The sequence below is a fragment of the Aotus nancymaae genome, unplaced genomic scaffold (assembly GCF_030222135.1).
Source record: "Aotus nancymaae isolate 86718 unplaced genomic scaffold, 86718_ANA_hifiasm-v0.15.2.pri h1tg000057l, whole genome shotgun sequence".
Lineage (NCBI taxonomy): Eukaryota > Metazoa > Chordata > Mammalia > Primates > Aotidae > Aotus > Aotus nancymaae.
The window spans coordinates 280,384-296,546 of NW_026988471.1; the positions used below are offsets into that span (position 1 = coordinate 280,384).

At 50.6% G+C, this 16,163-nt stretch overlaps 1 protein-coding gene across 4 annotated transcripts; it reads right to left on the minus strand.

Annotated features, from left to right (window-relative positions):
* Positions 1-1,111: 1,111 nt before the first annotated feature.
* ALKAL2 (ALK and LTK ligand 2) lies at positions 1,112-9,053 on the minus strand. 4 transcript variants are annotated; one of them, XM_064363794.1, is made up of 5 exons: positions 8,801-9,053; positions 7,577-7,630; positions 7,410-7,490; positions 4,528-4,592; positions 1,112-2,731 (listed from the first exon to the last, which is right to left on the minus strand). In XM_064363794.1, the coding sequence occupies exons 1-5, from the start codon at positions 9,051-9,053 to the stop codon at positions 2,702-2,704; spliced, it is 483 nt and encodes a 160-aa protein (XP_064219864.1). In that variant the 3' UTR covers positions 1,112-2,701. The 4 variants fall into 4 exon arrangements, 2 of the variants coding, with proteins under 2 accessions (XP_064219864.1, XP_064219863.1); XR_010337877.1 differs by lacking the exon at positions 8,801-9,053 and having other exon boundaries at positions 1,112-1,709; positions 4,528-7,132; positions 7,577-8,632; XR_010337876.1 differs by lacking the exon at positions 8,801-9,053 and having other exon boundaries at positions 1,112-1,712; positions 4,528-7,132; positions 7,577-8,632.
* Between the last annotated feature and the right edge of the window lie 7,110 nt (positions 9,054-16,163).

The window sequence follows — 16,163 nt, forward strand, 5'->3', positions numbered from 1 at the left end:
GCACTTTGCTGCCCTGTATGATAATGTCTGGTTTCTGAAAGAAGTTTGAGGTCCTGCAGCTGGAAAACCCCCTTGCCCAACACCATCCTCTTAAAAACGTCGCCCCACGCTGAGCCCTCCTGTGCAGTACACACAGCTGCCTGGCCAGGACTGGACCTCAGTATCGTGAGGGTCCCTTGTGGTGCTGGGGAGAGGAGACACGTTTGATCCCTGACTCACTAGTGCCTGGAGGATGAACTGCTGCCAGATGAAAGTGAGTAGTTTCCCCACGGTGCCAGGTGGAAGTGCCAGGCTGTCTTCACAGGAAGAAAGTTGGAAAACCCAGTGAGTCTTGCTCTGTTGGAATTACTCAGACATGCAGAAGACTTAGGGGATTATGAAAAGATTGGATATTTGAGTATGATATCCTTAAAACAAAAAGTTGGCAAGAAAAGGTCAAGTAATTAGCTGTAATTAGAAAACAGGATTAAATAACATCACTTCAGAAGTTATACCCTGTTCTCTTCATTCAGTAATTGCTTTTAATAATCTCAAAGTCAGAGTTTCCTACTCATCTATTTTATGTTTGTAAATAAAATCCTACAGTTTTTCTTAAATGTTTATGTATATAAAATCCAGATCCTCGAACAAATCCTAGGACTCTTGACTTCTTAATGGCTGTTCCCAGACAAGGGCAGCGAACAGAGAAGCCCATTGCTTTGCTGAATTCAGCTTTTTACATCGGATCTGGTTAGATTTGTGTAAAGTACGTCTACATGTAAAATTTTGAGACTGCTTAGAAGTCCTAAGCTTCCTCTTAGTTTAGCATTTTCATGATTACAAAATCACTTGGGAAATAATGGATACAACCTTATTTGGAATATTTCCCAGCAAATCGGGGCCTATCTTAAGAAATGATGTCACCAATATATGGTAGCCTCTACTTTAAAAAAATGCTAATTTTCCCTTACAGAAATTCTCAGGCTTCAAGTTTCATTTGTTTATGCCTTTTATATTCTGTGACCTTTTGCCAGTGTAATGACCTCTCAGTAGTTCCGTAAAGCATGATTCCCAACAGTGAACTCATTAGAGAGGTAGAGTCACCTTGAAGACGATTCATTATAACAAACACTTCATTTATTACTTGTGTTTATTTACAGTATTTACATATTGCACAGTAGCTGGAATACTATTTTACATTTATTATACAAAGGACCAACAGAATTAGCCTGGATGTGTCCACAGAATTACACTCTACTGTCTCTAAAACATGACTGAAATTTTCATTTTTTATGCCGTTCCAAATAATACTCTGGGAATTGTGCAAGTAATACGGAATATCAAATCATACCATATGCTATATGAAAATATACTTTAAGATTCTGCTTATGTTTCTAAAGGAATATTTTTTGCGATTTCACCCAATCAGGAAAATGAAATACTCTCTGCATTTGTTTTATAGCAGTACACATCAAATGTGGAGCATTCCTTTTGTGTTTTTAAACAGTAAGAGTGGCAGGTATCACCGTCAAGTACACTGATTTATCGAACATATATCTGCAAACACTGTCAACAGCGTACAAAACTCAAAGGACTTATGGAAGAGTCTGTCTGCAAAAATAAATCTCTTGTCCATGAGGGGATGTGTATAAAGACACTGCTGTTTCCCTGTTGGTTTCCAAGGCACTTCTCATGGCTCCTGGTGTGCTGCTCCTGTACAGCTCTGCTCACTGCTGAAAACAAGTACATTCTGTTTGATTTGACTATCCACGCTTCTTACCATGAACTCCAGAAGACCTGGCACTTCAGGGAGGGGACACAACGTGTTTATAAACACAGGCAGTCTAAGAGTGCATCTGTGTTTCTCTGTGTTCCAAAAAGCGCAGTCTATTCTATTTTGAGAAATAACTTCTTTCTGCAGTTAACTACATGGTTGGGATGTCAAAGCGATGAAAGTCATCACAGGCCACGTGATGCTTATTAAAGCCTGAGGAAGGGTGCTTAGTCTTGTGCTGTCAGAATCCTCAGTAGTCCAGGCCACAGGGATTTATCTGGCAGTTCAGCCTCAGTGTTCACAGGATTATAAAGCTAATAATCAAGATTAGACATTTGTTTCTAGCATTCCGTGCTGAAATGTCTAAACCATTGGTATTTTTTTTTTTAAAGAATGATAAACTTCAGGGTTACTAAGGTGAGGCTGCATTTGGGAGCGTACACTCTGTACTCACTACTCAAAACTCCAATTCTTTGACAGTATTCCAGAGCTCAGGCTTCTGATTAACTGATCTGTAAGTCTGGACAATAAAGTGTGTCTGTGACTTAGGGAGGGCAGCTGGGACTGTTCTCTTTGGCCTGAAGGGGTCTATTAATGAGCTTGAGAAACTGGCAAATGGATTTGCTCTGAGATGAGGACGGCAAAGCCTTTCCTGCTGAAGACCGGCTTTCCTCATGCTGTGGGCCTTTCTTTAAGACAAGGTCACGGCTTGCGGCCTTGCCCTGCCATCCTCGTGTGTCAGGACAGAAGCGTGTGTGGCCAGTTGTCAACCAGTGGAACCGGAACTGGGGACCGCAGGGCCCTCCAGATGCCACCTCGTTGCAGGAGCGTGGGCACCCTGGGACGCCTGCCCTGCCCTCTGTTGTCTCACTGAGGCCTGCAAGCTCAGCAAAACTCCACACTGTATCAACACTGTGGTCACCAGCCAGGTAACAATTTCTTTGCTGTTTAAACCTTTTGGAATTTGAAGAAATCAATCTTTAAAAAAATAGAAGTCACGAAATTAGTTAACAGGGTATCAGTGTTTTAAACTTTACCCATGTCTTGGCCAAAATGAACCCAGCGAACAGCCGTGACACCTCTGGCTGTTGAGCAGATGGCCTTTTGGGAACAGGAGCTTGTGAGCCTGGGCCTTGTCCTGTTACCTTCACCTGCGTCTCGTCGTCAGTCAGGCTTTGTTGTGGTTGTCCGGTGATCGGGAGAGAGATATAAAGGGTGCTGGGGGCTCTCAAGGGGGTTCCGCCACAGTTTTCCCGTGGGGCATCACTGTGGCGTTTGGCAAAGCATGACGTACCCACGCGGAAGCCCGTGTCCCATGGAAATGACCACGTCCTCTGGTGCAACTGCAGCTGCCTCCAGCAGCAGCCAGTGGAGGGGGCAGGGGTTGGCTAATGGGCACGTGGATGGAGTAGCTCTTCTATCAGCTGAGACAGTGGGGAATTGGCTCTCCTCACTTGTAAGTAAATGGAAAATTTCCAAGGACGTCCCTGGCTCATCTCTGGGAGCAGTGTGATTTAATTATAAAGAAATACGTAAAAAATTAACATTCTCATCTCTGGCATATCACCTGGGGTGCCAGGAATATACATCTATTCCCTGATTTATACAGAAAAAAAAATCTGTGTGACACACAGGAGGAGGGTGAGAAGCTTGAGAGGACTGGACGGGCAGGGTGTGGGGGCGTGACCACAGCACTTCTCAGCTTAGACTGGCATTGAAACCATGCCTTCGCCACCGCAGCCTGTGCAAAGCGCAGTCTCAACCGCCACTGCTCGCTGGCCTCCCTTGCCCAGTGCTATTCCTCTCACTAGCAGCAGTTCCTTCTGCTAGAAAAGACAGAGTGGAGGACGCGGGGGCAGGACCCGCTGTGCCTCCTGCCGGGGCGGGGGTCATGCACCCAGCCCTTCTGCTGCTGCCGCCTAAATATTCCTAAGCGCTGCCCCTCCTTAGAGATCACATCTGTATAGGAAAGAGCACTCCCTACCCTCATCCATTTTACATGAGACATCCTAGAGAAACCACTAGAAAAATACTCTCTTTTCATGAATGTGCTGGACAGCCATCAGTGGGCAGGAGGCCTATCTTAGCTGTGCTGGCGTACCCAGCACGTACAAGACATACAGTGCGTATAAAATTGGTGAAATTACAGTTTCATCCTGCTCTCTAAAGTGATGAATTCTGTGGCATTTACGTCAGGAAAATAAAACCTTACCCTTCAAAACATCCGCTGATGGGTCTTACATGTTGCCTGTCAGCCCTGGAGGGGCCCAGGTGCAAAGTGTGGTTGATAAACATGGTGTGCATTTACATTTTTACTTGTTAGAGGCTATGAAAAAAAATGTTGATAGAAACCTTTAAAGAAGATAGCTGTTCTTTATGAGCTTATTGTCATAATGGTAGATTCCAACTCAAACCTTTACCAGATGTGATGGAATTTGCATGGATGATGTTGGTCATCTTCAGTTGTGTTAGTGAATGAATGCACGCCTTGAAGTGGATAGCACACTTTTAGTCTGTTTCTGGCTTATGCACTCAGTCACGTGCTGAAACTGGCTGCCTCGCTGTGTTTCAGAGCGGGACCTGCCTGGTGCCTGTGTGCCGTGCAGTGAGCAGTTAGCAGCAGCCGCCACTGTGACACAGTAAGTGCTGTACCAACTCCGTACAACAGAGCTACCTCCGCCAAAGAGCGCGTGTTCCTAAACTCCCATGAATTTTTCATGTCCCAAGCGGGAGTCCCATCTTTGGTGTGTGCTCCAGTGCGTGGCCAAGCTTACCTTATCCTCCATGCACACTGGACTGACAGCCAGCCGGGTAAGAAGCCTGGCACATCTTTTATAGTCTAGAGGGAAAATAAATCACAGACCCTTGTCAGTAATTTAAAACAAATATAGCATCTTTTGCAAGTGTATCAGCTACAAAAGCCATTTATTTCTTTAAATATCTGAATTCCCTGGAAGCAATAGAGAGTCTGTACTCTGCAGGCATGGGTTCTAAGTTGTTGACTTAATAATTTATGGTGCTTCAATGGCAGAAGTCGGATGCTGTAAGTGGGGCTGTGGAGGGAGGAGGACAGACACGAAGACGGCATGGCTGAGCTCGCTGCTCATTGCTCCTCAGAAATAACTTCATTTTGCTTTCTACGTGACAGTCCTTCCATACCCTTGTGCCACTTCCAGGTTATGTGCAGGCTGGATCCCAGCTTGAGTTGACCATGACACAAAGCCTTCTGCCTGTAAATTCTAAGGAAAGTGGGTCAGGAGTCAGGCAGCAGAGCAGAGGCGTGGGCTGGATGGCGAACGGAAGCCATGTGCCTGTTTGTAACTGCAGACTGGTGCTCCTTAGTATGTACACAGGCTCCCATTCCACTCTTCTGCTCATGCTGCCTGTAGAAACTGAGAAGGCGCAGTGATCCTGGCCATAAGGGAATTTTGATCATCTATGGAAAGCTGTAATTGTCGGTAAATTATTACAGTTTATTTCTCAAGAATAGCAAAATCTTACTTAAAGATGGGAGAATTTATACCCAACTGAAAATCTGAATTGAATGGGCAGGCTGACAATGATAAATGCATACAATATGTTGATAAGTAGCTAGCTCTACTTCCAAAAAGATGCCTCCTAAATATTTGTGGCACCTATTTCTAGGGGTTTTTCAAAGGGAAAAGCGTGCTGCAACGGCGGCGCGGGCCACCTGAGCCCAGTGTCTGCCTCTCTCTCGCGGCAGCACATGCTTTTCAGAAGGTATCTTTGCTACACAGATTCCATATCATGGGTGCAGCGGATTGTGTGATTCCAACGGCAGATCTAATCAGTGAACTGTAAAAACTTCCACACATCCAGCTCAACCCACGTTTTCAGCAAAGACTGGCAAACCTCAATGTGCAGACCAGTCACCTGGGGATCTTGTTAAAGTGCAGATTTTGTTCAACAAGTCTAGATGGGACTTAGTTCTGCATTCCCAGCGAACTCCCCATGGGACCACACTTTGAGTGAGAAGGCACTAGAGTTCCTTCAGGTCTGACATTCCGGGAGCCCAAGGATTTTCTTTCATATTAGCCCAACAAAGCACAGAAGTGTCCGATTTCAGCTCTCCAGCTCTTTGCGGGCTAAGGAGGCACAAAGCAACCAAGTAGCCAGCGGTTTCCAAAGGCACCGACCTACTGGCCTTCTCTCTCTCCAAGGCCTAGGGTGAGCTGTGACCAGGAGCTTAGGATCACACAGCTGAGCTGCTGTGAGCAAAAGGAAACACCGAGTCGGGGTACAGCACGATGCCCCGGAAAAAGGTCTGCAGAGTTAACCCTGAGATCTGCATCTTAGCTTTACTCTGACGGCACAAAAGCACCTCCTCACTTACAAATGAAAAGATGAGACTGAATGACTCAGAGGTCACTTGGAAATTTGGAATCTATGATTCCAAATCATAAGAAGATATTTAAAATATATGCAGATTAAAACAATATAAATGACAAGATTTTCTAGCTCCAAGAGCCAGATTAATGATTCCCCACAGAAGGTGTCCACGTGGAAGGGTGAGGCCCAGCAGCGAGAATACAGAAACAAAACCCTTCAGGAGGGGTGTGCTGCAGGCCTTGGCATGAGGATGGCGTCCCCAGTGGCCTGGTCGGGGGCCGAGGCCGCGTTCCGTGCGTCTGCGTGCTGGTGGGGTGAGCGCTAGACGTGTACGTGCCTCAGCCTCGTCCAGAAACTGCTGCTGATGCCACTTCAGTGGGCTGAGGTTCACTGACACGCACCTGGCACTCAGAAGAAGCCCTACGAATGATGGCTATTATTTGAGGTAATTTTGCTGCCTAAACAAAGAAAAACACTTTGTGTACGTTGGCTTTTTGTCTGTTTGCTTTTGGAGGGGAAAGCAGGACAGCAAGTGGGGTCTGCTGCCCGGCCCGGCTGGAGAGCCCTGACGGCGGCCAGCAATATTCCTAGTGTCTGCGTGGCTTTTCTCCTGTTAGCCTTAAATGAATAAAAGTTGGAGTCCGAATTAAAAAAAAAAATGGGTTCGGGTCCTGTCACTGTAGCTAGTAAGACTACAGTGAGGAGAACAAGGAGCTACTTTTGGGGAAATAAGATGTTTTGTTGTGAACAAATAGCCAGAAGCAGGTTGGGAAGACTGAAAAGAAACGGGAGAGAAATACGTAATGCTGGGAGCTGGGCTGACAAGGGCAGCTCTGTGCTTCTGAGGAGCGACGGAGCCGGCCCGAGAAACAGCTTTGACGTCACAATGAAATCTGTGGGTGATGAGCTTGCAAATACTGATGGGAAGAAAGGGTCTCTGGTCAGAGCGGTGGTCCAGGTCAATCTTGTTCCTGGAGTCAATTCTTAACATCTGTTTGACTGCCACAGTAGGTGAGCGCCGGTGGAGAACTGACAGACAGAAGGAGGAGAATGGGCGTTCAGCCCATCGCCAGAGCCTGTTATTCCAGTGACTATAAATAATTTCCAGTTTGGCATTAGCCGATGCAGAAGTTAGTTATCTTCTGCAATGGTCTGGCCATCTTGGCCCCTAACGCCATAGTGAGGAAGGAATAGGCAAATTTGAGCTCAGAAGGCAGGGAGGGGCCTCTGTGAGGAAATGGAAGGAGGCGGGAACCGCGGCCCGCACCGCGCTTGCATTTCATAAAGATCCAGTGCTGTTACTTACATGCAGGAATGGTGCAGTCTCTGGTGTTGTGATAAAGTCTGTGGAAGTGTTTGCTGCACTTTGGACTAAAATAAAGAGGACCTGGAACAGGGAAGAAGAAACAGATCATGAGGACTCACAGGTGCCAAGGAGCTCTGGGAAAAGTGAGGACGGAGGAGAAAACTTACCCGTAAGGTGTTTCAGAAACTTGTCCTTCATCCTCAGATCTCGAGGAACAATTTCTGTTTCAGGGAAAAAAGAAAGTATTATATTGCCCGAAGGAAGCATTTTTTGACAGTGTGGTCTTAGGTGAATGTTGAAGAGAATCAGTGGAAAGTCCACGTTAGCCACGTTGCTTTGCACACACACAATAAAGACTGGGGCCCTGGATCGCAACACAGGACAGTGCCGAAGACCCAGCATCACAGCAACTACTCTTGACGCCCCAGGATTACGTCTGCTCGCTCCCCGTAGGACGCAGACAACCCCAACGTTACAGAGTTAAGAAAACTGTTTCTTTTCTTTTAAACATTTAACTTCTAGTCACTTTCAGACACTTTGATTTTGAGGACCTTGGGAATCAAATCCCACAACATTTCAAAGTTTTTAGAGAAAACGACCCTTCAAACAAAAAGTGGGTTCCAGAACATTACTTTTCTAGATAAATATTTAGGTGTAAATTAGTGGAAATATGCATTAACCTGGTTTATAAGGTGAGAATACTAGAGAAGGACCCTGCCAAGCAAACTTTTACCGCCAGGGTTCTCGGCACACAGTGGGTGGGGAAAACCCTGGACGTCCTCTTTGAGGCCAGCTTTGTTTCTGCGTGTTTAACACGCTCTCCATCTTCACCCCCCTGTTCCGGGCTCCTGGCTGAGCTCCGAGGGGGTGCGAACCCAGGCCCTCGCAAGAGGGGCGTCCACATCCACGCCTGACACTCGCGAGGCATCGCCCTAGTGAGTCCTCATTCACTCCTAACTCACACTCCACGCAGCCGGGATAAAACTGACCTTCTCATATTTGACCTGATTGTGTCACAAAAGCATTAGAGGCTTTCATGCTTCCCTGGGAAATTCCCCGTGGGCCACCACTCTGGGCAGGGCCGTGAAGGAGCCTGGATGCCTCCTCCTCAGCTGGGAACGCTTTGCTGGAAATGCTTCCATTTCCAAAGTGACGGGTGACAGTTGTGCGCGGAAATGAGCAGCCCGCGCCGCGCTCCACGAGCCAGGAGGAGACCGGGCGCTTCGCCGCCAGGCCTCAGGCGCGGACCTGGTGCTGCTATTTCCTTTTTCTTTAAAAAAATAATCCTGCTGTTCAACAGTCAAAATTGCTTTCTCGTTTAGAAACGTGTGTCTCAAAGGTAATTCCGCTTCCCCGCAACCCCGGCCCCGGGCGCGCTCGGCCGCACTCACCCACTCGCTGCTCGGGCGCAGGCCCCGGCCCCGCCGCCTCCGCGCGGCCCAGGGCGCACTCCCGCCCGAGGAGCTGCAGGCCCTTGAGCTCCGCCGCGTGGTGCCGCCGCAGCTCCTGGACGATCTCCGCCACCAGCCGCAGCAGCGCGCGCCCGTCCGCCGGCTCCCGGGGCTCCGCGCCCCCCCGGCCGCGCCCCGCCGCCCCCAGGACCAGCAGCAGCCCCAGGAGGAGCGGGCGCCCGGGTCCGCGCATCGTGCGCTCGGGGCCGCGGGGTGGGAGGCTGCGACGCGCGCCGGGAGCTGGGCTCGCTGCGGGAGAAGGGGCGCGGGGGGCCGGGGAGAAAGTCAGCGGGGGAGGCGGGAGCGCGGGGCGGGGCGGGGAGGAAGCGGGAGGAGCCGCGGGCGCTGGACCCGGCCCCGCGCGCCCCGAGCCGGCAGGTGAGGACCCGCGGTTGCCCCGACGACCCCGTCCGAGGTCCCGCCCCCACCGGGAGCGGCCGCAGCGGGGGCCGAACGGAGCCCCCGGAACCCGCCCCCGCCCCTCCTAACTTTCACCCAAAAGGCCGCGTCCGCCGAGCGCGCTGTGCCCGGCGCGAGCGCAACTTTCTTTCCCCTTCGGAAGCCGCGGGCGCGGGGCAGCGCCCCGGCCCGAGGGACCTCGCGGGGGCCGCGCCTCCGCGCCCACACCTCGCTCCAAGAACGCGGCGCCGCGCTCTGGGCCCGGAGGCCGCGCTTAAGTTCCCAGCGTCGCCTTTGTGCGGTGGTCGCCGAGTCCCCGAAGCCCGCGGAGGAGACCCTCGCTCCGGCCCGGGCCGCGCCGCGCTCTGGAAGCCCCTCCGTCCGCGCCTCCCGGCCGCGCCCGCGCCTGCCCCGCGCCTCCCCGGGGCCACCTGCGCGCCGGGGCCGGGCTGGTCACCTGGAGCCGCCGGTGTCTTCGCCGTCTGTGCGCGTCTGTCCCCGCGCCCCGAGCTGCGCCACTACTCCATGCCCGGCGGCGGGCGGAGCGCACGGGACGCGGGGACTCGGGGACTGGCCGCTCCAAGCGCTGCTCCCGCGACCGCCGTGGGTGCGCCGGTGCCGACTCCCGCCTCGGACCTCGGGGCGCTTCTTATCCCCGCGCCCGCCGACGTCAGGCGGGTCCCCGAGGGCTCCGAGCCGGGCTTTAATTAGAAGCCGCTGGACTGTCCGTGCCCCCATGCGGAGCTCCGTCACCCCCGCCCCCGCCCGCGCCTCCCGCGCGTCTCCCCCGCGCCGCGTCTCCCGCGCCCCTTCCCTCCCCACCTTCCCCGTCTCGCGTCTCCTCCTCTTCCCCCCGCGTCTCCTCCCCCCGCCCCTCCCCCAGGCTGTTTCCCTCCGTTCCTGTCACTTGTGACAGGATGAGAAGAAACGCCTTTACCAGGAACTCGGTTCTGTTTTTGTCTAAATGTAGATCTTGGGCAATTAAAATGGGAGCTGCCTGATTGCTTCCGCATTTAATAAAGTCGATCAGAGTCTCTCCGCTTTGGAGGGGCCGATCCGCCGGCGGTCCTGGGGTCCGCTCTCGTGACCCTCCCGGGGGTCCGCCCCGCCCGAGCCCAGGCCCCCAAGTTCGGGTCCCACGCCCGCGTCCCGAGGTGGGGCGTCCTGGAGGCGGAGCGGGGCGAGCCGGGCGGCGAGGACTCCCCAGGCCCCGAGGTGCGCGCGAATGACCGCCCAGGGGGCGCATGACCGGCACCCCCCAGGCGCCCCGCGAGAGGACTGGCCGGGACCGCGCCGCCTGCGCGCTGCTCGGCGCTGGACCTTCGGCCGGCGGGTACCTCGCGCCCTGGAGGGAAACGCCCGCGGACGGAGGTGCCTCCCGGGCTGGTCTTGGAGGAAGTTTGGCTCTTTGGATGAAGCCCGGCACGTCCGTGAAAGTTCGGCGATTCGCGTCCTTTGTTTTATTCTTGTAAAATGTGCGGTCAGTGCGTCGCGCACTTTCCCATCCGCCCGGTGCTTTCTGGGCAGGAGCTGGACGTGTTCCAAGCCGCGATCCGGGTGGGAAAGGTGTTCGGAGTGCGGCGCGGTCGGGGCGTCGCGGGGCGGGAGCTGGCGGAGCAGGTGCGCGCGGGAGGCGGGACGAGGCTCCGCGCCCCGGTCTGCGCTGCTCGGCGAGGCCCGTCCGCGCCCGGCCCGGCCTTGGCCTCCCGGGCCCTCCCCGTCTCCTCCCCGTCTCCTCGCACCGGCTCCGCTTCCTCAGGACGGGAACGTGCCGCGGGGAGACGGAAGGTGGGAAACGGGACCCTCGGGACCCCGCCCCACGCCCTCGGGACGTTTCTCTCCGCTCTTTAAAAACAGATGGTTGGATTTCACAGCGAGGCTTTTCTTCTTTTTCTTTTCTCAGGCAACATGACTGAACTGTGAACGTTTCTGCTAAAATACACTCAGGAAAAGGACAATGTGTGTCAGACAGCTCCTAGGCGCGTTCCCGGAGCGTTTCCTTCCCCGTTTCCCCTTCCCGGTCGCGTTCCTCCGGCAAGAGCGACGCCTGGCGACGGGGCGATGGGGCGACGGGCCCGGCCCTCCCTGCCCGGCTCCGGCACTGCGCGCGGGGCCCACCTCGCAGCCGGCGGAAACCGCGGCTTCCAGAGAAACAGAAGCATGGGAAGATTCTACTGGTGTAAGAGAGCTTGGCTTAAGACGGTTTTTCAAAAACTCTTTGTATGGAAAAAGAAGAAAACATGACATTTTCACATATTATTTTTAATTTATGTAGACTTTTTTAGAACAGTGTTTTATAAAATCAAAAGCTAAATTTCTTCTGTGAAAGACCAGCAGGACTATCCTGCCCCCAACACACACACACAAATTCTGCCTGCCAAGGAAGACTTGCTGGTGATTAATATTATCTCTCTTCTTTTGCAGTTTGTAACGGGACAAACGGATTCCTTGAACGTGCCCTTTCTGCCCTGCAAGTGTGGGCCAAGCCTCCCGCCCCACTCGGGAGGGGCGTGGTGGATCCTCGCAGGCCTCAGAGCTGACGGTCTGCGGATGAATGAGACCTTACTATTAAGAATCAGACAATTTGTGTGTTCATTTATCTTTACCAAGTTCTGTGCTAAAACTATCTACGTGCTGCTCATTTTATACCGTAGAAACCATTTCTACAGGCTTTAACAGACGTGGAGTGTAGCACTGACTTGTTAACGGTGTTGTCAAGATGACCAGAAACACGTGTGCTGTCACCCCTTGTTGTACTCCCGGGACTGGTTCCAGCAGATACCGAAATCCAGGCACATTCCCACAGTGGGGCCTGTGGAACACGCAGATATGGAAAGTTGCCCTCCCTCTGCGTAGGTTTCACATTCTCCAGCTTCTGTGTTTTTGACCCACGTTTGAAAAATACCTGCAAGTGGACCCTTTCAAACCCCTGCTGCTCGAGTCAGCTGCATCCTGTCAATACAACCTGACCTGCTGAATCCATTGGCTGTGCTGGTTCATGCAAAGCACCCCAGTTCCTTACTGTCGACAACACGCGAAGCTGTTTCTGACAAAGGGCTCAGTCCTCCTCTACATTTTGTGTAAAATGAGGTAGTTGGTCTAGTTGGTCACCAAACTCTAAAACTACATAGTACTAAGATTATTACCAAAAAAAAGTTTTAACCAGATGCAGTGTTCCCTACAAAGAGCTGAAGGAACTCACTTGAAGTCATCACTATGAGTTTCACCATCTATTTTCAGGAATCATTTCATTCCTTCCTTTAGAACGTGAACAACATTCTGCTCTCAAGGGTCCAGGAAGCCAAAAAGAAGAGAGACTAAATTAGCAACAAACTGTATTCTAGGAGTCCTGGAAAATTTTTTCTAGATTTGATTCAGTTTGGTTATCTTTTTGAGAAAACTAAGTTGGATCATAAAAAGAAAACCGAGCAGAGGAAAAAAGTCTGTATTTAATCTGCTCTAACAGTACCGTATATGGGTCATGAGACGGGTGAGTTATTTTTTTTTCAATTCATAAACAGGTTAAAGTTCTGATGTTTTGACTGCAATCTTTTTTTTTCTTCACCCAGAAGGTACATATTTAATTTTAGATAAATATTAACTGCCTTCAAAGACTTCTAAAATAGGCATATACTATAATCATTATGTCAATCATTTCACAATCTAACTAAGTTCGTCTTGTAAAAAAAAATTACCTTTCATAAAGGACAGCGTCGTGTGATATAAAGAAATATTGCTTACTGTTTACTTTTTGCCAATAAACTACCAGAATGCTACTAGCCTGCTGGGGAAGTCCTAGAAATTGTTTAAAGCGTTCAGGAAGACAAGCTTCTAACAGGATTAATTTTCTTAGCGTGAATGTCATCGGTGGAGCCTCTCAGAAGTGATAATGTATGCACGACATCTGCCTCTTGTTCTAGATCAGTGAAGTTCAGCATTCTTTGTGATGCTTCTCCCCTTCTAGGGAGGAAGGAGACTGTTCCAGAAACATGGTCACCTAAGCCCTTCCCATTCTTTGACACCACTTTGGCATCTGCACATGCACACCGCTGTGCGCGCTCGGGAGGGAAATTAGGTGAAAGTCGTATTTGAAGGGTTGCGATGAGATAGCGTGACTGATAAACTTTTTAAAACAATTTATTGTTTCATGGTCAAGATAAAGAGGACTTTTCATGGGGAAAGGAAGTGTGGCCTTCACCTTGTTCCTTCAAACTGGATTTTAGTTATAAGATCTAAAAACACCGTGATGCTTACTTGCCATTTGGAGGCACCAATCTGGCATCTTTTGATGGAAGCAGTGAGAATAAATTTGAATGAACACACCCATCATCAACATATTAAACAAAAGACCCTCCTATTTGGTATAAAGGCCACATCAACAGTCAAACTCACCCGTGACAATATGTCGACAAAATATAGTCATGGATGCTGAGTGACAACACCGGTGTGTCTACGTTCCGTCTGTTTGCTGCAGGAAATCAGGTATCCTGATCAGAAGTGACACACACAATGGTCTGGGGTCGTCACAGAAACATCCAAAGGGTCATAAAGGCACCACCTGCCAAATGGATTTTTGTCTGACTCTAGGGTAAGCTGACCGCTGGGACGGGGACGCCGCCTGGATAGAGGGAACTGTGCCTGCAAACTCCTGAGCAGGAGGCCCCAGAGCTTGGATCTGCTGGGAAGCCTGGGCAGCAGGAAGGGGTTGGGAGGAACAGATGGACAGGCACCTCCCTGAACACTCTCTTTCAACGATGCAGCCTCGCGGAGCGTGAAGGAGGTGGGCGCCGAAGCCGCAGAAATGCGCTCCAGCTCGTTCCTGCCCACATCTGTGTGAACTTGGGCAGGACGGCTTCTTTGAGCCCAGTTTCTTCAAGTCTAAAATGGCAGGAGGACGTAGAACCCCGGAGCTTTTATACACGTTAAGTAAGATAAGATATGTTAACTTTTTAGCAAGTTTAAATTTTTTTTAACTGACCAATTACTGGTATTCCTGCCTTTCCTAGTGTCTGCTGCCATCGTGGTCTCTTTTTTTCTGTATTTTGTCCCTTACAATATGGCATGAAAGAGAATGTTATCCAATCCTAGAGAATGTCTGGGGCATCAGAATTTTGTGACTTATTCACAGCTGCATAGAAAATCTATAGTTAGAAGTGGACTGAAATATCCCGAATTAGTAAGTTTCCGTGTGACCAGCACTCAGAACAGTGGGTGAAGGCTCAGTCCTGCGGAGTTGGATTCAGACCTGGGGCTGAGCTGCTGCTGCCATCTGAGGCACGGTTCGAGTGCTGTACAAGTGTGTCCGGCTAAGATGTACTAGGGCTAGGAATTTGTTAGAAATCACCTGTTTCATCCTGCCATCACATTCCCAGTGATGAACATTTCTGTAAGAGCATTTAAAAGTACTGTTGGAAACGTAGCCTTGAGCTGGGGGCCGTGTGCAGCCTCAAGTCAATTCTTTCCTCCATTGAGCAAAGACTGACCACGTGCCGGCCACAGCAAGAGCGTAGTTTTAGGCGGAGCAGGTGCACCCACTGCCGTGGGCGAAGTAAGCTCCTCTTACTTGGCTTATTGAAGATGTAACTTTAGCCTACATGGAAAAAGAAATAGACAATTTATAAAGACAGATGCAATATAAAACAAAGCTTTAAATATGAGCACACACCCTCTTCCACTTTGTCTGGGAGCCGAGAACGACAGCTGTTAATCCAGAGCTTTTTTGCTACACGTGTGAACGGGGGCACCTCAGAGGTGACTCTGTGCTGACAGCCAGGTGCGCCGCCCTCACCGTGCCCAAGTAGGCAGTGAACACCTCGGGGGTGACTTGTCCTGGTCACAGGAGGTCTCTCCTTACTGTGCACAGGCTGGGGGGACCCAGGTGTGAGCAAGGTGCCGCGTTTATGCCATGGGGAAGACCTGCAGGTCCATCCAGCTCCCCATTCCTGTCCTCAGAAGCTCGCAGGGGCACAGTAGCAGTGGGGCCGGAAGCTGCTTGTGTGCCGTGATGCGAACCTCGGGTGACTCCGAACCTGACTTTGCTCCTTGTTCTGTTAGGCTTCTGTCAATAAGCGTTTGAACAATTCCTCGTAGATGGCTTTGGCTACTTTTATGTCTGTCCTCCTCTTTTGGCAATGAGTTCCATAATTTCACTCTTCATTATATAAATTACTTTCTTTAATTTGCCCTCAGTATAAATCAGAAGTTTAAACATGACTCAGAGGCTCTGTCTTTGTCCTTATGTGCCGGGATCCGACACCTTCAAGGTGAGGGAGGAGACTTGTCTTCTCTCGAAGTGAATGCATGCACTCTTTTATTTTTAATTGTGATAAAACGTGTAACATGAAACTAGCATTTTAACCACTTTCAAAGTACAGCCTGTGGCATTGAGTAAATTCAGCGTCCTGACCACGATCTCTGGACCCGTTAAACGCTTACTCAGCATTTCTCTCTTCCCCAGGACTCTGGCAAAAGCCATTCTACTTTGTTTCCATGGATTAAGTTGGCGTGTAATAATTGCACGTGTTTATGGGGCGCGGTGTGATATGTTGGTGCATGTGGACAATGTGTAATGATCAAATCGGTCTAATTAGCATATCCGTTACCTCAAACAGTGGAGAGCCTTCAAAATCCTCTCTTCTGGCTGCTGGGCAATACGCCGTAAATTACTCACCCTGTGAGAAGACCAGCACTTCTTCCTTCTAGCTGCCGCTTTGTTCACGTTAACCAAGCTCCCGCTGCCAGCACCCTGCTCCCCCGCCCTTTCCCGGAACCGCCGTCGTATTCACCACGTCTGTGAGCTCTTCTTTAGCTTCTGTGTGTAAGTGAGACCACGCCGCGTTGTCTTCCTGTGTATCATGTCCTCCAGCTTCATGCATGTTGCCGCGAATGGCAGGCTTTCCTCCTT

Coding starts and splice junctions, on each gene's coding strand:
- ALKAL2 (XM_064363793.1), bottom strand. CDS start 9,053: ATGCGCGGACCCGGGCGCCCGCTCCTCCTGGGGCTGCTGCTGGTCCTG. Junction 7,631..8,800: donor TGCGCCCGAGCAGCGAGTGG/GTGAGTGCGGCC, acceptor TCCCTGAAACAG/AAATTGTTCCTCGAGATCTG. Junction 7,491..7,576: donor GTTTCTGAAACACCTTACGG/GTAAGTTTTCTC, acceptor TCCCTGTTCCAG/GTCCTCTTTATTTTAGTCCA.